Raw genomic sequence first — 23,666 nt, 5'->3', positions numbered from 1 at the left:
CTGTTCAACATTGTTTGGGTCCAATGTAATGCCCAAATCCTTCTGGTGCTTCCACCCTAGGAGATTCGACCCTTGCTTGGTGATGTATACTTTACCTACTGTGTGCCTATCCTTAAAAGTTATCCTCATCCTCACCATACCCACTAATGGAATGGGTTCCTTGCTGTAACCCAAGGGATTGATGGCTGCATTCTCTATTTCTATTTTCTTTTCAGTGAACTTTTCTTTAAATCCTTTCTCCTCAATGAGTGTAAATGGTGAGCACGAATCAGCAAACATTTGAAATTTTTCCCCATCTAAAACAACCTCACAAGAAGGATATTGTACCTTCTCTACACTGCTTCCCTGACCAACCTGGAAAATATACGTTTTACCGTCCCCCAGATCTGCCTCAGCACACCCAATTTCATTTACTCTGGGTATGAATGCTTTACACACCTTCGCCAAATGACCCTTCTTTTCACATTTCCTGCATACCGTGTTTCTGGCTGGGCACCTCCAATTATTCGCCAAGTGATTAGGACTGCCACACCTGTAACACAACCAGTTCTCCATCTGTTTCCTGGGAACCTCTTTATTCTTATCCCCCACTTTACATATTGACTCTTCTATCATTCCTGCTTTTGCTTCTCCTTTGTCTCTACTATCACTTGAGGATAATCTTATTTCCTTCATGCATATCGCTGTGTGTTCTAAACCCTTAGCAATGTTTATTGCTTCCTCTAAATCTGGATTCCTTGTTAACAACTCTTCCTGCACCTTGTTATCATTGGTACACCGCACCAACTGGTCCCTGATCAATGAATCCGCTAAAACTCCAAACTCACAGGTTGCTGATAGACCCCTTAGAACTGCTACATACGATGAAACTTTCTCCTCCCTCTTCTGGCTTCTTTTGAAAAATGTATGCCTTTCCAGTACTACATTTGTTCTATGTCTGAAGTGCTCCTCCAACTTCCTCAATGTGTATTCATATACATCCCCTCCTACCTCTTCATCATCTGTTTCATCCTCGACTAATCTCCCTGTGATGTCCTCAAATGCCTTCCTTCCCTGAACACCCAGGTTGTGCAGTAAAATATGCTGCTTCCTCACATTCGAAAAATTTCCCCCACCAATGGCAATGAGGTATGACTTAAAAATACCCTCCCATCTGTGCCATGGTATTTCCGGTTCTCCTACTTCATTCAAGAACGCAGGCGGTTGACTCATGCCTGCTCCTGCCATTTCCTTGTAGCGATTGGAATTTAAGATGACAAACAGGCTGAGGAGAAGGAGCTGAGGGAAACAACCACTTAAACCTGCAAAGATTATAACTCTATGCTAAGTCTATTGCTTATAACAACATTAACTGCTTATAATACGTGACTCATATCATTAGAGCTTCTGATTGTCCCTCTGAAAATTAAAATGGTTATTTGCATGACCTTCACCTTTTTCACAAGTCTCTACGCAACCTACTTCAATTCTCACCGTATTTGTCCCCACAAAAAAACTTTTATGACCCCCTTAACTTGCTTTTGCTTCCTATCCGTAGGCTCAGTCCCTCCGATTTGAAGATTCTTTCCTCGAGAACGAACAACTATTCAAGTACCACTGACGCTGTTTCCCTTCACACAGTTTTCAAAAACCTGGCATAGTCCGCTATCAGAATTTGTAGAATCTGCTGCGGGAAATCGCCGTCAGTTTTACCTGCGCATCAGCTTTACCCGGAAGTCCTCTTTAGCATAGGAAGATCTCCTCACACACTTCTCTCACAGCGACGCCCGAAATCCAGCGCTCCTCCACAGGTGAACACACCTTCCAAGCTCCGTCTTCCGTTCGTGTGTGTGAGTTTCCTCACCCTTTTCTCACCTCGATGCTCGTTCCTCCGCGCTTCCACGTTGAAGATTTACACTTCCTTACCACTCTCACTCCGTATGCTTATTTGACCCGTGCCGGTCAACGAAACACTCAAAGATCTTCTTTCCTTTCATAGTCTGCCCTCATACTAAGACTAGAGTCTTTTCATCCACATCGCTAAGCATTTCCTGTGAGGACACCTTTTCCATGCCCTTCTGTCTCATTCCACTGAAAACGCTACGATGCGCACGTTAGCTCCTCTGTCCACACCTCAGTGATCTCTTCGCCACACCTTATGATTTGACTTTCAAAGCAGCTACGACTTATAAGTTGATATGACACCATCAATCACCTCACCGCTTCTTCAATTACCTTGTTTAAAAGCACTCGTGAAGATGCGGCAGGCTCGCCCGTACTCTTCTTTTAGACTCTTCTTTTTTTTTTTTTTTAGCAAGTACAGTTCAACAGATGTGAAGAACAACACCACCAGCTTGCAAGACGAAACTCACAGGGGAAGATGCAGCGCTGTCCCTTCACAGCATCCCGTTCTCGTCGCCAATAAATGAAGTAAAGACAGACACACCGGTGAGTTACTTCTTCTTTATTCCAAGTTCAGAACAGCTACATCTCCAGCTTGCCGCTGGTGTTCACCTCCTCAGGCTCTCTGCCAACATTCCAACAGAGCCTTCATCCCAACATTCTAAGAGGGTACCACTAGTGGGAAAAGGGTGGGGGGAAACTGGGACGAACCAATATGAAGATACAACAGTGAGCTTTTAGGAGACAAACTGTCATGTGAATCCTGTGTCTCTGGTTTATGTACTTTAAGTTGTAGTTGGATCCGTTGTCGCTGGGCCCCTACAAGGAGTGGGGCAATAGACCAGTACCTACTATGCTTATTTGGTAATCCAGAACTGGTGCGTGCGCCTCATGTCGTAGATTGCACCATTAATACAGTTTCAAATCGTGGAATATGGACAGAAAAAAACTTTATCCGCTACACCCCAGAGTTGTGTTTCTGAAATGATGCCCCTAGGAAGCTATTTAGTAGCACCTGTGGCACACCTTTGTTGCTATGCTTTGTCTCCACTGAGCCTTGTTGCCTGTCCTTCACAACACCTGCCAATACCTGTTTCAATGCACTCTTGAGGTCTGACTCTCAAAACGCTTCCTCAGTTTGATGAGGGTTTAGATGTTTTCCTAAGACCTGTATGCAAAGTGTGTTGAAAGACCCATATTCAGACCAAGTACCGCATCCAGCCTGCCCCAGAAACAGTAGTGTAAGTGGTCTTGCAAACAGCTGTACTAGGCATCAACTTGCTACTTTGTCAACCAGCAAACATGGCTGGCTTTGATGTGATAAGCAGCATTTCTGCAGGATATGCCTGTATGCATTAGTTGTAAATGCCTGTGTTTACATGTGTTGGCACATTAGAGCCAGGCCTGTTGACTTTGTCGTTGCATTTGAGAAATGCAGGGCACACAAGTATAAAATAAAGAAAAGCAGAGGTGCGGTGCAGCTGACAACAGAGGAACTTCATACTGTCACACCTTTGCTGACTGTGCCAAATGATGCGAAACTGAACCAGCACTAATGACAGCTACAGAGCACAGCTGGATGCAAGACACTAACCACGCCCATTCCAGGTGCACTCTGCAGCAACTGGGGCAGCGCATCCCTTCTCACAGTAGAGTGCCAGAGAGTTGCTAACTTGATATAAACGGCGCCTCTGAAGCTCCCTGTCCGTACAATGCAAGCTCTGGGAACACCAGGGAGGGATCCGCATTTCATCTTTTCCAAAGTTGAATAAATTAATATCACTGATTTGGAGTGTTGGGTTAGGGTTAACGGATAACCCCCCTTCCCCCTCCTGTGTCACCGGAACATAACATTTGCACTGCTGGGCTTTCACTTTACAAATCAATTATTTTCAAGTGCGCTGACCCTTTTTCTATAATTTGACTGAACCAAGGCGAACAATTTCCCTAATGCACTGATTTGCTCACCTTGAGTCATCCTGTAACCAACTGAGGTAAATAAAAGTATCCACATGTGTTCTGTATCAAGTTCTACAGAAAGGAGGCAAGATTACATTTTTTTCTAACTTCACACACCAATTTAAGAAACTCAAAAATGTCACGGTCATAAAATAAAGTAAAATACATCAAATAGTTAAAAAAAAGAACACGATGTACTTTGGCAGCGCGTGTCACACGCTGAGTTTTCCTTTTTCATAGAGGACCTTTTATTTGACCCAGACAGTGGCAAGACATCTTAACAGCCATGGCGCTTCAAATGTTTCATCTTCAAGAAACCGAGCAAACCCATGACCATCTCCTTTACGACAGTAGCTATGTCCAAGGAGCGCTCGACCACGCGCATGGTCAAGAGGCAAAGGTCGCGTTCCACCCAACGGCACGCCTTCCTCATTTGCGTATTCATTTATTTTTGGGAGTCGCTCGACAGAATAGGTGTCATCGTCTGTCTGTGATGTAAACAAACTTCAAACCGGCAATTGTGCGCTGGAGTAAAACTTTAACCTGGGATTACATAACGTTCCGCCTAGCAGGCGGCGGACAGTCTTCGGGGCGGAGGCAGGGAGGGGGGTGGCTGGCAGGGCGCTGACAGCAGGCGGACTGTCTTCAGAGCCGAGGGAACAGCAGACCAGTGCACTCATCATGGGAGCTGGGGAAGACAACTCGGTCGTTCTGAAATCCAAGAATGGTAATTACAGCGTTTGCCCGCGCTCTTGCTTTAAACATATGGGGTGGATTTATTAACTCTTTACACTGAAAAGTGTTGTCCTGGGCTTCACTTTCCAAAAGTAGCCCTAAAGTGGCGATTTGTGAAACTTTGCGCTATTTCGAGTCAAAGGGACGTTTATTAGGTGATACATAAGCAGGGCTTTAGGTGGGATAAATAAACTGGGGGGGGGGGGTCTCTTAGAGGGGCGTGGCCTATGTAACCAAGGGTGTGGCTTAAACACTTAACCTAAAAATCTGTTCTTACCATAGTGTGCCGCCCGACTGGTATTTTGCTGCCTCTTTCCATTATTGCATCCAGATACAATACAACTGCTGACATTACACCTAAAACAAGTTGTGTCAGTGACAGGTAGTGAGTGAGAATGAGGGAGATTAAATGTCAGTTACTATGAGTGAGTCAGTGTGAGAGAGAAAGAGTGTATGAAAGTGAGGGAGGGCGTGAGAGTGTGATTGAATGCTTGCGAATGGGAGAGAGGCAGAATGAGTGAGAATATGTGAGAGTGAATAGGAATGAGTGAGTGAGAGTAGGTGCAAGTGAGTGTGAGTGAATCAGTAAAAATGAGTGGGAGTAAGTATGAATGAGTGAGAATGGGTGAGCAAAGAGTGGGAGTGCAAGAGAGTGATAATCAGTGAGTGCAAGCGACAGAGAATTATTGAGTGAGAGTGAGTGAGAATGAATGTGAGCAAATGAATATAAGTGGGAATAAGTGAAAATGAGTTATGCTAGCAAGTCTGCCTTAACCCTGGCATACTGAAGGTAATTCTTGGTTTACAGAAGCACCTAAGGCAAAATACCGGAACTGGCATATTGGAGGCAATTCTTGACATGACATGGGCCTGCGACAAAATACTGGCACTGGCATAATAGAGGTATTACTTGATGTATGGGACATCTATTGCTAATGACTGGTGCTGGCATACTGTAGGTACATTTTGGCATTGAGACACCCGTGAAAAAAGGCTAGCACTGCCATAATGGAAGCTATTCTTGGCACAATGGGCACCTATGATAAAAGACTGGTACCGGTGTACTAGAGGTAATTCTTTGCTCGTGGGGCACTTGTCGAACAATACCAGTGCTGACATATTGAGGAAAGTCCTAGCATGGGACATGCATGGCAAAATGCTTGCAGTAGCACATTGGAGGTAATTCTTTGCATAATGAAGGACAGCCAGGGAATATAGTAGTGGGGCTACCATAACAAAATGTTACCCCTGACATATACTAGAGATTATTTTGATGTAAGGGTCACACACGGTATATTGATGGCATTAACAGAACAATTCTGGCACCAGCCGGTAATTTTGGGCATTAGAGGCTACTGGAATATGGTGGGACACCCATGACAAAATGCTGATCCTGGCACAATGGAAGTGTGACATATACAGGTACCCAGAGAACATTTTTAAAACAATGGGGTCAACTCGTGCAGAGCATCAGCTTTCATTGGGTTTTCACACCACAAAAAGACTTGAATACTTAATTAAAGCACTTTCAGAGCCCATGTATTTTTAGCAAATTTATGTGAAAGTGTTTTTAACTATTCTTCAGAGTGAGAAAACTCACCCGAAGCTCGTAAGAAGCTGTTAAACTACTGAATTACACACCACCACTTTCATTGGTCAAGTCAGAACCCTATTATAGGTGTATCTAAAATAGACATTTGTTTTGTGTTGTTATATTAGTCACTCAGTTATTGTGGAGCTTCAGTGATGTTAGTTAATGTGATACCATTAGGGTTAAGTGGCATCACTTCCTGAGAAGATTCAGAGTCAAAGGCCAATTGTTGTCTCTTCCTGTGATGTCATTAAGGTCAAAGGTTGTGAGGTCACTTTTGATACTCCTAGCATTTTGATGAATTGTCATCTGTGCTACCTGCTAAGCAGTAAAATGCTATCCCATACAGAGTGGAGATACAATGTAGGGAGGCATGGGGTGGTAGATTGAATACTGGGTGATGCAATGTAAAGTGCAGGAAGAAGGAGGGCAGAGAAAGAACCGAGAGAGCGCTAGTTGCATTCCCTTTCTGGCTTTAGGCAAATGGCAGAAGGAAGAGTGGAAATTAGAGGACATAAAGTTGTAAGAAGCACATGAAGGGCGGAATAGGGATTTAGATATCATAATTGGAATGCTTCATAGGAAGGATAAATGGTACTGGGGCTATAAATCAGATGCAGAGAAGAATTTGAGGTGTGTGGTGACCAGCAGGGAGGGAAGGATGAGGGGGGAATAGAGTACAAGCACAGAAGGTGTGCAGTGTACCAGGTATGTGCAATGCCATAGAGAGTTGTAGGAGTGGGTCTCTCGGTTGATGTCTGGCTGGTAGGGGGGTGTTTGAACAAAACATTGAGTTGTAAATATTAGGAGACAGAAATATCAGAAATAAAATATTGGGATACATAAATATAGCGATGAAATAATATTGTTCTTAAGAATATTGTTTTTGAGGTAAGTAATATTGTTTTAAATAATATTGATGTTCAATATTTTCTGTAATAAAGTGGTTAAAATATAGTTTTTAAATATTATATTGTGTTATAGTGGCTATATTAACTTTATGTTACCATTGGTTATAAAAATGTTATTAATATTTTTGAAATATAGCCTGTAATTTCACGTGCTAATTTTCGTATTCATTTTTAATAGCAATTTATAGTGTAGTAGAGGGCTGTTGTGTTTGTAGGGTTATAGGGTGGGAAGTTAATTAATAATTCATTAGCAAATTATTATTAAGTGTTACTTAATCATTTAATTGATTTCAAATTGCGTAAAATATAGAATACTGATTATTTTACTTATATTTTGGTTGTGTTATACTAGGTTTGTAGGGGCATAGGGTGGGAAGTTAATTAGGCAATAATGAAGTAACTATTAATTATGATTTATAAATCTATTATTTAAGTGAATTTTAAACATGTAAGTTATGGAATTCTTATTTATTTTATTATATTTTAGTTGCAGACTGGTAGGTTTGTAGGGGTATAGAGTGGGAAGTTAATTATTTAATAATTAAATAACAAGTATTTATCAATTGATAATTATTTGATAGTGATAATGTACATTGGTTAATATATATTTCACAGGTTAATTAATATTTTTATATTGAGTTACTTTTTTCTATAGTTAGGGGTTACTCATATATGTGATGTGTTTGAAGTGAAGTGCTTTCCCTAATTTTGCTTACACTGCACTTGGAATTGCAAAATGAACCCTACCAAAGTCCAACACTTTCGGTACTGTGTATTGTTTGGAGTGAGAATAGTATATTTAACCCATCCAAAATCCAATAATATACCTACTGTTGCATAGACTGCAGTGGAAATAATACATTTTACGAAAGTCCTACACTTTCCCTACTCTTGTGCTGTTTGGAGTGGGAACGATAAATGTAATCCCTCCAAAGTCTAACGCTTTCCCTAGTTTTGCCCAGACTGGAGTGGTTATAGTAAATTTGCAGATGCAGCGGAGCGGGTAGGTGAGCCACGAAGCTCCGAGCGGGAGCAGAGACACTACACTGTGTGTCCAAATTACTCTGCTGTGATCTGATGAGGCAGCACATGAAAACCAAAGAGGTTTGCTGCCCTTCTCTGGGGCATTCCCCCTTGGATTAAAAGAGTGGTAGGTAGCGTTGCACCACACCACCCACTGTAGATAGTTTTTTAGTCACCTGGTCCTGAGGAATCGCCAACTGATCACTTCGTGACATTCTGAGGCGAGAAACATGTTGACTATCTGGGGGTAGAGCGAATTTTTGTCACATTAAAACAAAATAGTCGCCCCCCTCTCTTCCCTTTTTAGTCAGGTTGGGACCTTTCCAAAATAAAAATAATCACAAAGGATTCCCTTACCTGTTTTAATCCACACACCACATCTACACGCCTCTAGGCCCCTCACACCCACGGCACCTATACGGCAAGGAACTAAAGAAATCCGAAAAAGAGCCCCTTTATGGGTGTCCGTCGAGCATTGCAGCACCGGCTCAACGAGGAGCAGACCCATATGATGAAGTATGACACCTAGCTTGCTGGGTGTGTGAGGGTCCTAGTTCCGACAGGAGGTTTCCCCCACCTCCTCACTACCTTGAGTACACACCAGGTGGCCAACTTGTCACCGAGGAACTCCGTACCTTTCATTGTCTTCTAGCTTAACTCAGGGCAAGTACGTTGGACCTCTATTAAGTCCCTCTCTTTGTTGATTCATATAGTAAATTTTAACCCACCTAAGCCCAACAGTTTCCTGATTGTTGCTCTTTTGTGAGTAGAAATAGAAAATGTAACCCCTGCATAGTAATTTACTTTCCCTACAGTAAATTTAACCTCTCTGAAATCCAACGCTTTCCTTGCTGTTGCACAATTTGGAGTGAAAATAGTACATTTCACCCATTTAAAGTCCCATGCTATCCCTACTGTTGCTTAGAATGGAGTGGAAATAGTAACTCCGCCAAAGTCCAACGCTTTCCTATTGTTGCATTAACTGGAGGAAGTATAGTAAATGTAACTCCTCCGAAGTATAATACTCTCCCTACTATTGCGGTGACTGGAGTAGGAATAGTAAATGTAACCACACTGAAGTCCAAAACATTCTCTACAGTTGCATAAACTAGAGTGGGACCAGTATATTTGATATTCCTGACCACAAGGTCCATGGCTGTCCAAGAGAAAAGTCTAGGAAGCCCAGGTAATAAATGCATAAATTATGGAATCATTATTTATCTTAATTATATTTAGTTGCGGCCTTCTAGGTTTGTAAGGGCAAAGGGCGGAAACCTAATTAATTAATAATTGAATAACAATTATTTAATAATTAATAACTATTGAATAGTAATTATGAAAATTCATTAATTGTTTTTAGTTTTTTAAAACATATATATTTTTTTCATGTTAATTCTTTCTTTATCAAGAGTTTAATTTTTTTCAATTTGTTTTAGGGTTATTCACATATGTAATGTTTGAAATTATGTACTTTCCCTAATCTTGCATGGACTACAGTAGGATAAGTAAAATTAACCCCTCCAACGTCCAACACTTTCCCTACATGTACATTTTTTGGAGTGTGAATAATACATTTTACCCCTCCAAAATCCAATGATTTCCTTACTGTTGCAAAGGCTGGAGTGGGACTAGAAAAGTTTACCCCTTTGAATTCCAACACTGTTCCTACTGTTGCACCGTTTGGATTCGGAATAACAAATTTAACCCATTGAAAGTCCAACACTTTTCCTACTGCTGAACAGACTGGAGTGGGAAAATAAAATGTAACCCCGCTGAAGTCCAACGCTTTCCCTACTGTTGCACAGACTGGAGTGGAAATAGTACATTTTACCTCAGTGAAGTCCCAACACTTTCCATGCTGTTGCACTGTTTGGAGTGGAAATAGTAATTTCACCACTCTGAAATTCAACACTTTCCCTACTGTTGTGCTGTTTGGAGTCGGAATAGTAAATTTAACCCCTCAGAATTCCATTGCTTTCCCTACTGTTGGCTAGACTGCAGTGAGAATAGTACATTTCACACCTCTGAAGTCCAACACTTTCCCTACTTATGCTTGGACTGGAGCAGGAATAGTAAATTTAACCCCTCTAAAGTCAGAAGATTTCCCTAATGTTGCATTGACTGGAGTAGAAATAGTAAACCCAACTCATCCAAAGTCCAACACTTTCCCTACTATTAAGGTGACTGGAATAGGAATAGTACATCTTATCCTTCCGAAATCCCAAACTTTCCCTACTGTTGCATAAACTATAGTGGGAATAGTATATTTAATATTCTTAGATTCCAACAGTTTTCATAATATTAGTTAAAATGATTTTGTAGAATTGTTTTTTGATATTTTGTACAATTTGTTTTTATTTTTAAATACATTTTAATGTTTATCGTATTTTTAGTGAATGTGTTTTGGGATTTATAATTTTTAATATCTTATTTGTTGGCTAAATTAATGTATATGTTTCTGTTGTTGAATTGGTTATATTTTTTATGATTTTAGTATATTTAAATACTATATTCCTATATTGGGGCCGATTCCGATCCGGGTCAGAAAGCACTCTGACCGAGTCGGATCCGGAGTGTTTTCCGACCGAGCCAGACCCCTACAGTCCGACCAAGCAAGTACGATGCACACGTATGCTGTCCGACTCGGTTCGGTCGGACTCCCATAGAAGTCAATGGGAGCCAGTTGTACGACGCGTACATGCGCTTCCATTGACTGAATGGGTACGTCTCGAACAAGTGCGCCCCCTATAGTGGGTACGCATTGGTGCCATACGCACCGTACATGCCTGTGTTGGGGAGACCCATAGGTCTCCCCCTGTGTCTGAGTCATAGGGCTGCGGGTGTCAGGGGGTCCGACGCGGACCCCCGAAGTCCGAGTCCAGGAGCTTTTGCGAGCCGGACACTCCAGCTCACACAGGCTGTTTGACGCGTGCATCGTACTGGCTCGTTTGTAAATCGCATCCATTGCACGCCACGGTTAGCTTCCGACCGAGTCGTACGGAGCGGTTCGGACCCGGAAACGACTCGGTCGGTGAATCTCACGGAGCTCGCATCGTACTTGCTCGCTCGTACAGCTGTACGAGTTGGCTGGAAAACACTTGTACGGCTCGTAGTTTTTCCGGCCGGATCGCGTTCGGTGCCCTTCCGACCCGGATCGGAATCGGCCCCATTATATTAAAAATGTTAAATTCCAAAACACATTCACAAAAAATAGAAACATTAAAATATATATGTGTGTGTGTATTACCTAGTGGTGATCGACACTAGGTAGTTAGGTAGTTATAGTTAGGTCTGCTCTTCCATTTGAAAAGTACTTTTTGGTGATACTTTTTGACTAGTTTGTGCACAAATGTTTCAGGGCGATCCATCAAGAAGGGGCTGAGAAAAACTCCCCAAGCTTTTTCCATAGACTTCTTTAAGAGGGTCTACAGCAAAAACTGCTGATTTACACCAAATTCAGCAAGATAGATCTTGGTCCATAGATTGTACTTTCTGTGATTTGCTGTAAATCCGTTCAGTAGTTTTTGTGAAATTAAAGGTGAAAAAATATGGATATTTGGATGGTTGAGCCTGCAACACTCTCGATGGTCCACCACTTTAAAAATGGTGCATTTTTATTGGCCAGGTAGCTTTATTTCCTTTGGGCCATCTCGCTCCTGTAGGAATCAGACTCCCTCTAGAGCAAGAGCTCTGATTGGGTGCTAGCAATGTGAGAAAACTTTGCTGGCAGCCATTAGTGGACTCAAGGACTTAGGGCCTGATTACAAGATTGTCGGTCCTTGAGTGGGCTGCCACACCTATCCAGCTCCAGGAACGCCAAAGTCGACCGCCGTCCGCCTGCCAGATTACAAGTAATCGTGGTCTGGTGGGCGACCCTTGGCATTTCCACAGTTGTGCCTATTAAAAAGGCACCACAATGGGAGCGCCAAAGCCCATTCCAACACAGCATGGGCTGTAAAGTCCATGCCGTGCTGAAACAGGGTGTGAATGCACACAGGACGGCACAACATGTGCCCCCTGCATGCACTCATTGGCCCTGAGGCAACAGGGGGGCCAGTAGGGCCTCCTTTGTTTCCTCACCACCACAGTTTTCATGATAGCCTCACCGCCATGAAGACTGTGGCAGTTAAGAAACTTCAAATATGCTCGGGAGTGACAAAGTGGCACCGCCAAGTATATAGGAGCCTTTGACTGCAGTGCCACTGCCAGGGATTGCAAATCCCTGGCAGTTGCAGAGATCTTGTGGAGGTGGAACTGCCTAGCTCAAAATGCAGCAGTTGGACCACCAGTGTGGTGGTTCCTGACACTCCACTGCAACTGTACTCATAATCAGGCCCTTAGTCCCCTGTCCTGAAGTTCTTAAAAATAAAGATATATGGGGGCAGGAACGAAATACCCTGACCCCCTAGGTCCCATGCGGGGGACCCAGAAGGACACCCGGCCAAAAAAGAAACAAATAGTAACAAATGCTGCGATCCTACATGACTCTCAGGGAATCGAGAACAAAATCGAAGTAGCGGCCAGGCCATATTTATTTATTATATGCCCCCAGGAACCTTTCCCTGGGCTGTGTCCATAAAGGGGAGAGAGGCTACATTGCCTCTTCCCTGAGCCTCCAGAGGCATCGGGAGCTCACACGAGGCAAATAAGAATGTTTATGGGAAGGGGGATGCACTGCCACCCTCCCCAAGCTATTAGATGCCCCAAGGAGCCCACCCCAGAGCAAAGAGTAATATTTATGGGGACAGGGTGCACGGCCCCCCTGTAGGAAAGTAGGATCTGCATTTATGGTTACCCCCACTGTTTGCCGGGTGCTAAGCTGTTATTGACTTGTCTGACTGGGATCCTCCTAATCAGGACCCCAGTCTCTCTGCTTTCTCCCTTAAATTGTTATGTTCAGTACTTAGGAACATCCCAGATTGGATACTGGGGTAACCTTATCAGTTCCTACTATATGGTACTAAGGTACCCAGGACATAGGTACCCCAGATGTCACCCTTGGGCTGAAGCATGCATTATGTCACCCATGCGAGACCATTCAAAATGGAACTACAGGCCGTCATTGCAGCCTGTGTAAGCTGGTGCTAGCACCACTTACTAACGATATATTTTTCCTATATCTAGGGGGACTGCACTTAAACCCTATAAGTCACCCCTATCGCAGGCCTTTTCAATCCTGAAGGCAGGGTGCTTGGTTCTAAGTGTGAGGGTGCCCCTGCATGAGCAGGGCACTCCTACAGCCTATGGAATCCATTCTCCCGGTTTGTAAGTGAAGCAGCCATATACCATACAGAGGGGCACTGCGTAATTACGTGATGACCATCTCGAACTTGGCTGCAACAAATCCTATCATGTTTGGTATCAAACAAGTTGGAATCATACCCTTCACACCATAAATGGTATGGGAGGTATAATTCCAAGCACTGGAAGAGACCTCCGTTAGGCTCTCAGTGTTCCCGGTGCCAGACTTCTAGTCCCGGACAGCACAAAATGGTTACTGCCGACCAGAGACACGATTCTGCCGTCCTGCTGCTGAACCAAGCTCGAGCAAGGGAAGGCAGAACAATAGGCATCCTGTCACAGGGAGGTGTATTGGGACCGGGTGGATGTGCTTGCCAGTGCCACTAAGTCTACATGTGGGGCACATTTGGTGCCTCCGTGCATAGTCCAGTTCAAACCAGCTCTGGGAGCCTTTGGCTCCTGCTCTGGCACGAAACTGGAGAAAGGACATGGGAGTAACCTACCCCCTGTCCAAACCCTCCCCTAGGAGGGTCCTCTAAATCATCCCAACCCTTTCCTTAGGGTACTCAAGGGCTTACCTGGGTGTAGGTCCCTAGATCCGTTGTGGGACAAGATGCAATTCGGACACCACTTCTACCGTCTGGGCACTCTGGACTTCACTGGACTTCGTTTGTGCTCGACTTCATCTCCCTTTCAGTCTGCTGCATCGTCTGTGCCTGTGCACCATACAGGAACCTTCCAAGACCTGTGGGCATCCAAGACACCTGAAGGAATCTCGCTTGAAGTGAAGGAGTCACTTACTTGCATTTGCAGGCACCGCAACTTAGCTCATCCTGGGCTCCTACAGACTCCAAAAGTTTCTGCACCACAGGTGGTGGTTTTCCACAGCTCCTGAGGACTGCCCTGCCGTCTCACCAAGTTTGAGGCCAGTATCCCTCATTGGAGCTGCAGTAAACAAACCCCTGGCCGCCGCGTCGACTTACAGTTGCAAAGGCTTGTTGGCTTCCTTCGACCAAGATCTTCGAGTGCCTAATAGCCCCCACCTCAAGCACCTCCAGTGACCAAAGGCTTTATCCACATCACATTGTTTGCACCGTGGCCTGCATCTTTTGATGAGCTGCCCAAGGTCCTCTTGCGACTCCAGTGCCTCTGGCATGTGGGTCCTGTTGAGGGTCATCTTTGCCTCTTTTGAGCTCCCTTGATTGCTCTGGGCCTGTCTTGACTCTCCTGTTTGTGGTGAGTCCCCTGGATCTTGCTGGTCCCAACATTGCCCCTTCGTCGACTTCTACCTTGGTTGCATTTGCCAAGGCTTGTTGGTGCTCCCGCCGGACACCGTCCCCTCAGCACTCGACATCTGATGTGGGACAGCTCGTCCAAGGCTTCTGGTTTTCCTCAGCATTGCCTGGTCCTCACAGCTGCAGAGTCAAGGTCATTGTCAACTCTCCTCCAACTCACGACATTGATGGGCATTTGTCTTCCAGATCTCCTGGTCACATCTGAGTGACATAAAATCTGTCCTCTCTGCTTGTATGTACCTTTCAACTAGAATCCAACTTCAGATTCCACTGGACACTTTCTCCTTCTTCAGCAGAGTCACTTTCCTTAAGTCCTATATTGGGTTAAACACCGGTTTCCAACACCACTTCACACCTATGTACCAGGCTCCCCTGCTGTTGGTAACATGGGTACTGGGATATCCATGGGTGGGGAGGCTCTTCAACCTTCTGTCTTTCACAGAGTTTCTTCAGGGTTCACTGGGAAGGGTCCCTAATCTTCGAAATTCCAACCATGCCTTACACATTGATTTGTACGGAGCAAGCAGCCATGTTCCCACACTGCACATGGTCTCCGTGGGGTTCCTATACACTCACCTTGGGTGGTTCCTTGGGTCCCCAGCACTTTTACGCCCTCTCGACATCGTCCTGACTCAAGTCGCGGTTCTTATACCACTTTCTTAGTATATGGTTTGGTCCCGCCCTGGGGTCCACTGTGTATTCTGTGCTATTTACTTGATTTATTTGCAAAGGATTGTGTGCATTTTGCATATCCCTGGGTAGGAGATATTTATATGTGTTAGGGAGTATTACCTACTGGCAGTCGCCAGTAGGTATTTATAGTTAGGACCTATTTTCCATAGGAAATCCGCAACATTCTATTTGGAATAACATTGGCATCGATTGATGAATCTTCGCGAAAGTTTCCAAACTTTTGGCCAGCTCCTGTCCGCTCCTATCCTGAAAATTTCACGGTGAATCCTCAAGCGGGGGCCGAGAGAAAAGGGGAGTCCCAAAACACGTTTTCCCCATGCATTTTCTCATAGGACCTGTTGACGCAGCTACAGCCCGAAGTGCTGAACAGAATTACACCAAATTTGGCAAAGAGGTAGTCCTCAGTTCAGACTCGTGTCTTTTGCTTAAATGGTGTAAATCCGTTCAGTAGTTCCTGAGAAAATCAAAAGTAAAATCACATATATATCTGGGCAGAGCCTAACCGCACATCTCATCGTGAGATCTGATTGGCTGTCAGCACTTCATCCAAGACGTGTTGGCAGCCATCTTGGGACCAATATACATGATAGCACCTCATTAAAAAGCATTGCAGTTAATAGAAGGTTTTAAGACTTTAGTTACATTATAAATCATTTGTTGATTGTACCATACTCATTTTAGGAATTGTGGTGTGTTCTAAGATGATTTTACCATGTGAAAAAGCCTTCTGCTGTGATATCATGAATCGTGTTTGAGAGAAAACTATTTTCTCATGCTTTTCCCACAGAGGTTTGGAAGGTGATCTATAAGCTAAACTGAGAGCATATTTTCTGTAAATTCACATTATCTTTCTCAGTCATGTGAGAATGAAGTCTGACATTCTCAGTAAAACATGTACATCCAACAAGGGCAGAGACTGTCAGTTGATTCCTTTGTGTTCTACTGCAGCTTCCCAGAGTGTTCTAAAGAACAACTAGAGTGCTAACAGTCCTACTTATGACAAACGTATGGCACACCTGAAGCCATCTTGGTTGGAAAAAGTGGTAACTCTTAAAACATTTATTTTAAAAAGGAACAAAATGAGGGGGTTCATTTTGCCATAGAAAGTATGATTAGTGCTGCAGAAAGAAAAATTAGGGCACATTTTGACTTCTCAAATCCTCTTCTATTTCATTAAAAAATTCTGACATGCAGACTGAAACATGCACTTTCAATACCAGCAGCAGACTTCCCTGGTGAGCAGTAGCTTTACTACAGTGATCTAATAAGCAACTAGAGTGCTAACATTCTGAATTTATGACAAATGTGTGACACATCTGAATGCCTTCTTGATGTAATCAAAGTAAAAAACTGAAAGTATTTCCTACTGAGGAGACTGTAGTAAATGAGGAAATTAGGAAACATCATAACAAATAAGTCTCCCAAAATGGCCACCAGAGACAAAAGAGCCCAAATGTAGCCCAAATATCACCCAGATGTAGCCCAAGTATAGCCCAATGACAGAAGGTCCCAGAGTGTTCTTAAGAACAACTAGAACGCTTACTGTCTTACTTATGACAAAAGTATGGCACACCTGAAGCCATCGTGATTGGAATAAACTGGTAACACTTAAAACATTTAATTTAAAAAGGAACACAATGAGGGGGTTCATTTTGCCATAGAAATTATGATTAGTGCTGAAGAAAGAAAAAGTAGGGCACATTTTGAGTGACTTCTCAAATCCTCTTCTATTTCATTAAAAATTCTGATATGCAGACTGAAACATGCACTTTTAATACCAGCAGCAGACTTCCATGGTGAGCAGTAGCTTTACTACAGTGATCTAATGAGCGACTAGAGTGCTAACATTCAGAATTTATGGCAAATGTGTGACATATCTGAATACCTTCTTGATGGAATCAAAGTAAAAAACTGAAAGCATTTCCTACTGAGGAGACTGCAGTAAATGAGGAAATTAGGAAACTTCATACCAAATAAATCTCCCAAGATGGCCACCAGAGACAAAAGAGCCCAAATGCAGCACAAGTATCACCCAGATGTAGCCCACATGTAGCCCAATGACAGAAGTGTGCAAAACACTTATTTTTTGTGTATTTGCAGTTTTATATAGTGCAGACTTGTCAGGTATTGGAGTGCTTTACATGAGCATTGGTTACATCATACAAGATCAAATTCATTTTGGTTGTAGACATGGGGAGATTAAGTGATTTGACCAGAATCACAGAATGTTGAGCTGAAGAAGAAACTCCAAACTGGTTCCCCAGTTTCAAAGTCTGCAGCTCTGGAAGTAACACCACATCCTCTCCCCTAGGTGCAACATTTAATCAAGTGGTCAACTGGATAAAAAACATAAAGATTACAAATAATTTAAAAGTTCTTTGTCACTATTTGAAAACTCAGAAAATATGTCCTCATTTTAGTTTTTTAGAGCACTAGCCATAATTTTGATGCAAATAAGACCCTCTCATATATGTAATTTCTAAAGTAAATACTCTAGGTATTACAGTTTTGATGGCCTCAGGCGTTCCACACTTTTGTAATGAATATAGAATGTTAGCAATCTAGTTGTTCATTGGGATACTGTTGAGAGGCAGAGGCCAGGGGCACGGACTCTGAAAATTGAAGGCAGGTAGGAGAGTGCAGAGGCAACAATTTGACCACACTGGGCAGGCAGGAAGGGTAGTGGCAGCACAACAGACTATGGAAGGCAGTGGAAAGGGGGGCAGGGGCAACAAACCAACAATACAGGACTGGCAAGAGAGGCTGTGGCAATATAATAGACCATTGTGGGCAGAAGGAAGAGGCAGTGGTAGTACAACCATACATGCCAACAGACCCGTTTCAGCCAGGAAGTTTAAGCTCAAATGGGCTTTATTTGATCTGTCTCCTGTCTACAATCTCCTCTTTTTCAATGTAACTCAAAGGGGAAAATCAATACCCCAGTTTTTTTTCAAAATCTCCCTCTTACCAAGTTCAAAATGTTCGCAAGTATGGTACATTGGATCATGGTAGGCAGGAGGAATTGGGGTAGGGACATGGACTCGGATAACAGAGGACAGGAGGGACATGGAGAGGTGCACCAAACTGACCCTAGAGGGCAGGCATCAGGGCTTGCAGCAGCACAATACACCACACAGCGCATGCGGGACGAGAGTGCAGCACAACAATCCATAGAAAGCAATAGGGAGGGGACAGGACCATGCACATGGACAGCAGAGAACAGAGGGGAAAGAGGCAATGGTAGCTAGCTGACCATAAATGACAGACAGGAAAGAAAGCTGCAGCATAACAGACCATAAAGGGCAGGAGGGACGGATCAGGGGCATTACAATGGAACAGACAAGCCAGGAGGGAGGGAATAGGGGTCTGCACATGGAAACAGAGGGCTGGGGGCAAGGGGGCAGGGCAGGAGCAGCAAGATGACCATGGAGGTCAGGCAGGATGGGCACTAGAAACAAGACACACCATGGAGAGCAACAATGAGACTATGATGGCATACACACAGACCATGGAGGGAAGGTGGGAGGGGGTCAGGGGCAGCTAGCTGACCACACAGGGAAGGTGGGAGGGGCCATGGCAGTACAGAAGACCATGCATGGCAAGCGGGAGGGTTAGTGGCAGCACAATGGCTATGATGGGCAAGAAGGAGGGTGCAGGGGCATGCACAAAGGACCATGGAGGATAGAGGGAGGGTCAGGACCTGGGCACAGACAAGAGAGTTCAGGGGAAGGGGCCTCACAACAGACCACACGGGGCAGGCAGGAGGAGCAGTTGCACCACAACAGACCAGGGAGGGCAGAAGGGTGTGGCAGTAAAATGGACCATGGAGGACAGGAGGAAGGGATAGGGGCATGGCATGTGGACAGGCAGGGTGGAGGTGGCAGGGACAGGTTACAGTCATCTGACAATGCTAGACAGGTGGGAGGGGAGTGGCAGCTCAACAGAACACTCAGAGTAGATAGGAGTGGCAGGTCCATGGAACATGATGGGCAAAAAGGATGGAGCAGGGGCATGCACAAAGACATCGGAGTGCAGGGGGAAGGAGAATAGGGGCAGCAAGCTAAGCACAGAGGCTAAGCAGGAGGTCAATGATGGGCCATAGAATTGGGCAATGGAGGGCAGGAGGAGTGGACTGGTACATCATGCTAAATGGAGGGCAGTGGCAGCACATCAGACCATGCATGGCAGGAGGGAGGAGGCTAGTCCATGGATTCGGAGGATAGGGAGGAGGTAGATGGGGCAGCAAGCTAACTGTTCAGAGAAGGTGGGTATTAGGAACTTTATTGTTTTTAAAATGTGTGTCTGTCCGAACTACTTAAAATATGAACAAGTATGCAGCATAATCTCACTTTTATTCAGGAAGAAGAGGACGTTTGTGACTGTGACTCTGGGCTCACTTGGCGGAAACACCCCCTGACCCTCCACCCCCATTGCAAAATGTAATGCCCGTGAAAAGGGTAGGTGGACGCAGTGTTATATAGAACATAGTCCTGAGAGCACGATTGAAAATGAAAACTAGATGTAGTATATGGTATAAACCATGCACCAAAAAGTGTGATATAAGATGAACCGGGGCATGAAATATAATATGCAATACATTGTGTGCAATGACAGATTCATTGGAGAGCGCGAGATAGCACAGGCACCAGCGCGTGCTATGCGATATGCGCCTTGGAGTGTAATATGCACAGGGCAGTGTTGTGTAACCTAACTAGTCTCTAAAGTTGTAATATTAAATATGTGCTGGGGAGTGTAACGTTGCATATGCACTGTGACAAAGATATGGATCCCAGATTGTAATATGTATGGCATAGCGCTGTGCGTTATAATATAGGCATCGAGGAAGGTACGTTAGATGGGGCAATATAACCCGTGCGAAGGCAAGTGTGGCATGACATATTCACGGGGTGGTGTTACAGTGCACATGGGCTAGAGAGTGTCATAGCATACGCACTAGCTGGTGGAATACAAAACAGAGGTGTGAGGCACTCGGCGGGCACTGGTGGGTGTAACATAGCATTGGGCTCAGCCAGGAGCACGCTGTGACTCTCAAGTGAGTTCGTCTCCTTTCCAGAGAGTAAAATAAAAAGTAATACACATCCGGCGGTGGATGTGTATTTTATTAACCGTGAGGGGGGTTTCTTGCATAGTTTGGTCGAATTTTTGTCGAATCCCCTTTGAATGGCTTAATGTGCGTGTATATTAAATGTGCCCGTCAATACCTACCCATGTTTGTATAAATAAACGACAAGGGTGTCTACTTGGAGAGTACCCACCGGCGGGGGCGCCGGGATTAGGCACGGTAGGGCGTCAGACACGTCAGAGCTTCACTAGCGGTGTAAATACATTCCATGTGGATTCATTCTATGCATAGTCGCCTTTTGATGAATATCACGCAAATCGTCATGGTGATAGGTACGTACGGTTTGTCCAGCATGTCCTAGGTGTTTCTATAAATATATATAGTTTTTTAAAATAATAAAAAACAAAGGCCGTCCCCGGGGGATGGGGTCCCCGGGGCCATAAGTGGCCTGAGGAGGGGGGCAACGCAGCCCCCTCCTAAAGAATTAAAAAAAAAAAAAGCCATGACCCGGGGGTTGGGGTCCCCGGGGCCGAATAAGGCCTTGGGAGGGCCAAATTAATTTTTTTCAACAAAAAAAATTAGCGTGCAGGCCCTGGGGGATGGGGTCCCCAGGGCCAGTAAATTAGAAAAAGAAGGGGGGCCACACAGCCCTCCTTCTTAAAAAAATTAAATAAATAAAAGACCGGCATTGCGCCGGAGGCCACGCCCCCTCCTTGCAGCATTCTGCAAACGCGCCCTCTGGCCAGTTGTAAGTTGGGGATTTAATTCCCCTTCAATACTGAGGGTCCCTGAGGGCCAACTAGCCCAACAGGTATCTCCAGTATGCGCCAGGGAGCTGTGTTGCAGACAGGTGTTCTGCGGCCATGCCCCTTTTTACACCTCTATGTAACGCAGCTCTGTGACGCTTACTGGAGATACCTAGTGGGCTAGTTTGACCCTAGGGACCCTTAGGATTCAAGGGGACTTAATCTCTCAACTTAGAACAGCCACAGGGCGCGTTTACACAGTGGTGAAGGGAGGGGACGGGGCCTGAGGTGACGTGTGCAAACATGCCCTGTGGCGCATTTTAAGTTGGGGAAATAATTCCCTTTCAATCCTGAGGGACCCTGGGGGCCAACTAGCCCACCAGGTGCTTCCAGTAAGCGCCACTGCTCTGCGTCGCAGAGAGGTGATGCAGGCCGTGCCCCTTTTTACACCTCTCGCTTACTGGACGTAACTAGCGGGCTATTTTTCCCCTAGGGATCCTCAGGATTCAAGGGGACTTAATCTCCCAACTTAAAAAAACGGCCACAGGGCGTGTTTACACAGTGGGGAAGGGATGGGACGGGGCCTGAGGTGATGGGTGCAAACACACCCTATGGTGCGTTTTAAGTTGGGGAAATAATTCCCCTTCAATCCTGAGGGCCCCTGGGGGCTAACTAGCCCACCAGGTGCTTCCAGTAAGCGTCACTGAGCTACGTTGCAGAGAGGTGGTCCAGGCCGTGCCACTTTTTACACCTCTCTGCAACGCTGCTCTGTGGCGCTTACTGGAGGTACCTAGTGGGCTAGTTGGACCCGAGGGACCCTCAGGATTCAAATGAACTTAATCTCCCAACTAAAATCGGCCACAGGGCGTGTTTACATAGTGGTGAAGGGAGGGGACGGGGCCTGAGTTAACGTGTGCAAACAAGCCCTGTGGCGCGTTTTAAGTTTGGGAAATAATTACCCTTCAAGCCTGAGGGACCCTGGGGCCCAACTAGCCCACCAGGTGCTTCCAGTAAGCGTCACTGAGCTACGTTGCAGAGAGGTGGCCTAGGCCGTGCCCCTTTTTACATCTCTCTGCAACGCAGCTCTGTGGCGCTTACTGGAGGTACCTAGTGGTCTAGTTGGACCCTAGGACCCTCAGGATTCAAGGGGACTTAATCTCCCAACTTAAAATGGCCACAGGGCGTGTTTACACAGTGGGGAAGTGAGGGGACGGGGCCTGAGGTGACGTGTGCAAACACGCCCTGTGGCGCGTTTTAAGAGGTAGTTTTAATCCCCTGCCCTATTATATACTAGGGGCTTACAGAGGAGGTCATGCTGATCACAGGGGGCCCCCAACGCATAGTGTTCCCTAGTGTATGTAGGTGTTTTCACTGTATTCTGAGTGTCTTTTAACATAGCACTGGCTCTAGGACTGGTTAGTCAGACTCAGTTACCACCAGTATCCGTTTGAAAAAGTTGAGGGTACAGGATGATTTTGCAACAAAGCTTCTTTCTGCTCTTCTGTTTGTTCTTTCTGCACGTTATCCTTCTTCCTGCACTTTTCTTCATCTTTGAGGACTTCTTTTGTTTCTTTCTGCATTTCTTTTTTTCTTTCTGTGCGTTTTTTCTTCTTTCTTCACATGTCTTATCTCTGTAGGCATAGTTAGAAATTAGCATTTAAAAAACCTTTGAAATTCACTGAAAACACCATAGGTTTCAGGCACGTTATAGTTAGGAATTAGCATTTAAAAAACCTTAGAAATTCACTGAAAAACCATAGGTTTCCATATTACATCACACATGACATGGTCAGTGACATCACTCACGACATCACTGATGACATCACAAATGACCTCACTGATGACATGCTGTCTTCAACACATACAAACAGTAAGTCACTCATTCATGCACCTATGCACTACGTAATACCCCCACCGAACCTTACAGACACTCAGACACTCATACTGATACTCAACAAACCAACTAATAACCTATATAGACCCTCATGTAGCTACTCACCAACCCATGCATTTGAGATGTCATCAGTGATGTCATGAGTGATGTCACTGACCATGTCATGAGTGATGTAATATGTGACGTCATCAGCAGTGCATTGCGGGCGCGCAAGTTATAGTTAGCTGAACTAACTATAACGGGGGAATTTCAATGGTTTTGTACGAGTGAAAAGTCCAGCTAACTATAACGCCCCTGAAACCTATGGTTTTTTCAGTGAATTTCTAAGGTTTTTTAAATCCTAATTCCTAACTACAACGTGCCTGAAACCTATGGTTTTTTCAGTGAATTATATAATAAATACATACTATTATAAATACCTTGTGTGGTTCTTTTTCACTTAATCTATACATATAAGATTGCATTCTGGTGAAACAAGCTGCTTTACACTCCTTCTGGACTTAGCCTGAAGGCTGCTCTCCACAACTACCCCTCAGAGAGCTTTCTAAGGTTGTCTAAGACCTCTTAAATCACCATAAGGATTGGCTGGACTAGTGCATGGTGCCCACTTACAT

At 44.6% G+C, this 23,666-nt stretch overlaps 1 protein-coding gene across 1 annotated transcript in view; it reads left to right on the top strand.

Annotated features, from left to right (window-relative positions):
- Positions 1-4,427: 4,427 nt before the first annotated feature.
- Positions 4,428-23,666, top strand: part of SLC15A2 (solute carrier family 15 member 2) — a 452,967-nt gene continuing 433,728 nt past the window's right edge. The window contains exon 1 of the mRNA XM_085647327.1: positions 4,428-4,567. Coding sequence (XP_085503453.1) covers positions 4,522-4,567 — 46 coding nt within the window. The 5' untranslated portion in view covers positions 4,428-4,521. The remainder of the gene's footprint in view (positions 4,568-23,666) is intronic.

The sequence above is a fragment of the Triturus cristatus genome, chromosome 3_2 (genome assembly GCF_964204655.1).
Source record: "Triturus cristatus chromosome 3_2, aTriCri1.1, whole genome shotgun sequence".
Taxonomy (NCBI): Eukaryota; Metazoa; Chordata; class Amphibia; order Caudata; family Salamandridae; genus Triturus; species Triturus cristatus.
This window is presented reverse-complemented; position numbering and strand designations above follow the sequence as displayed.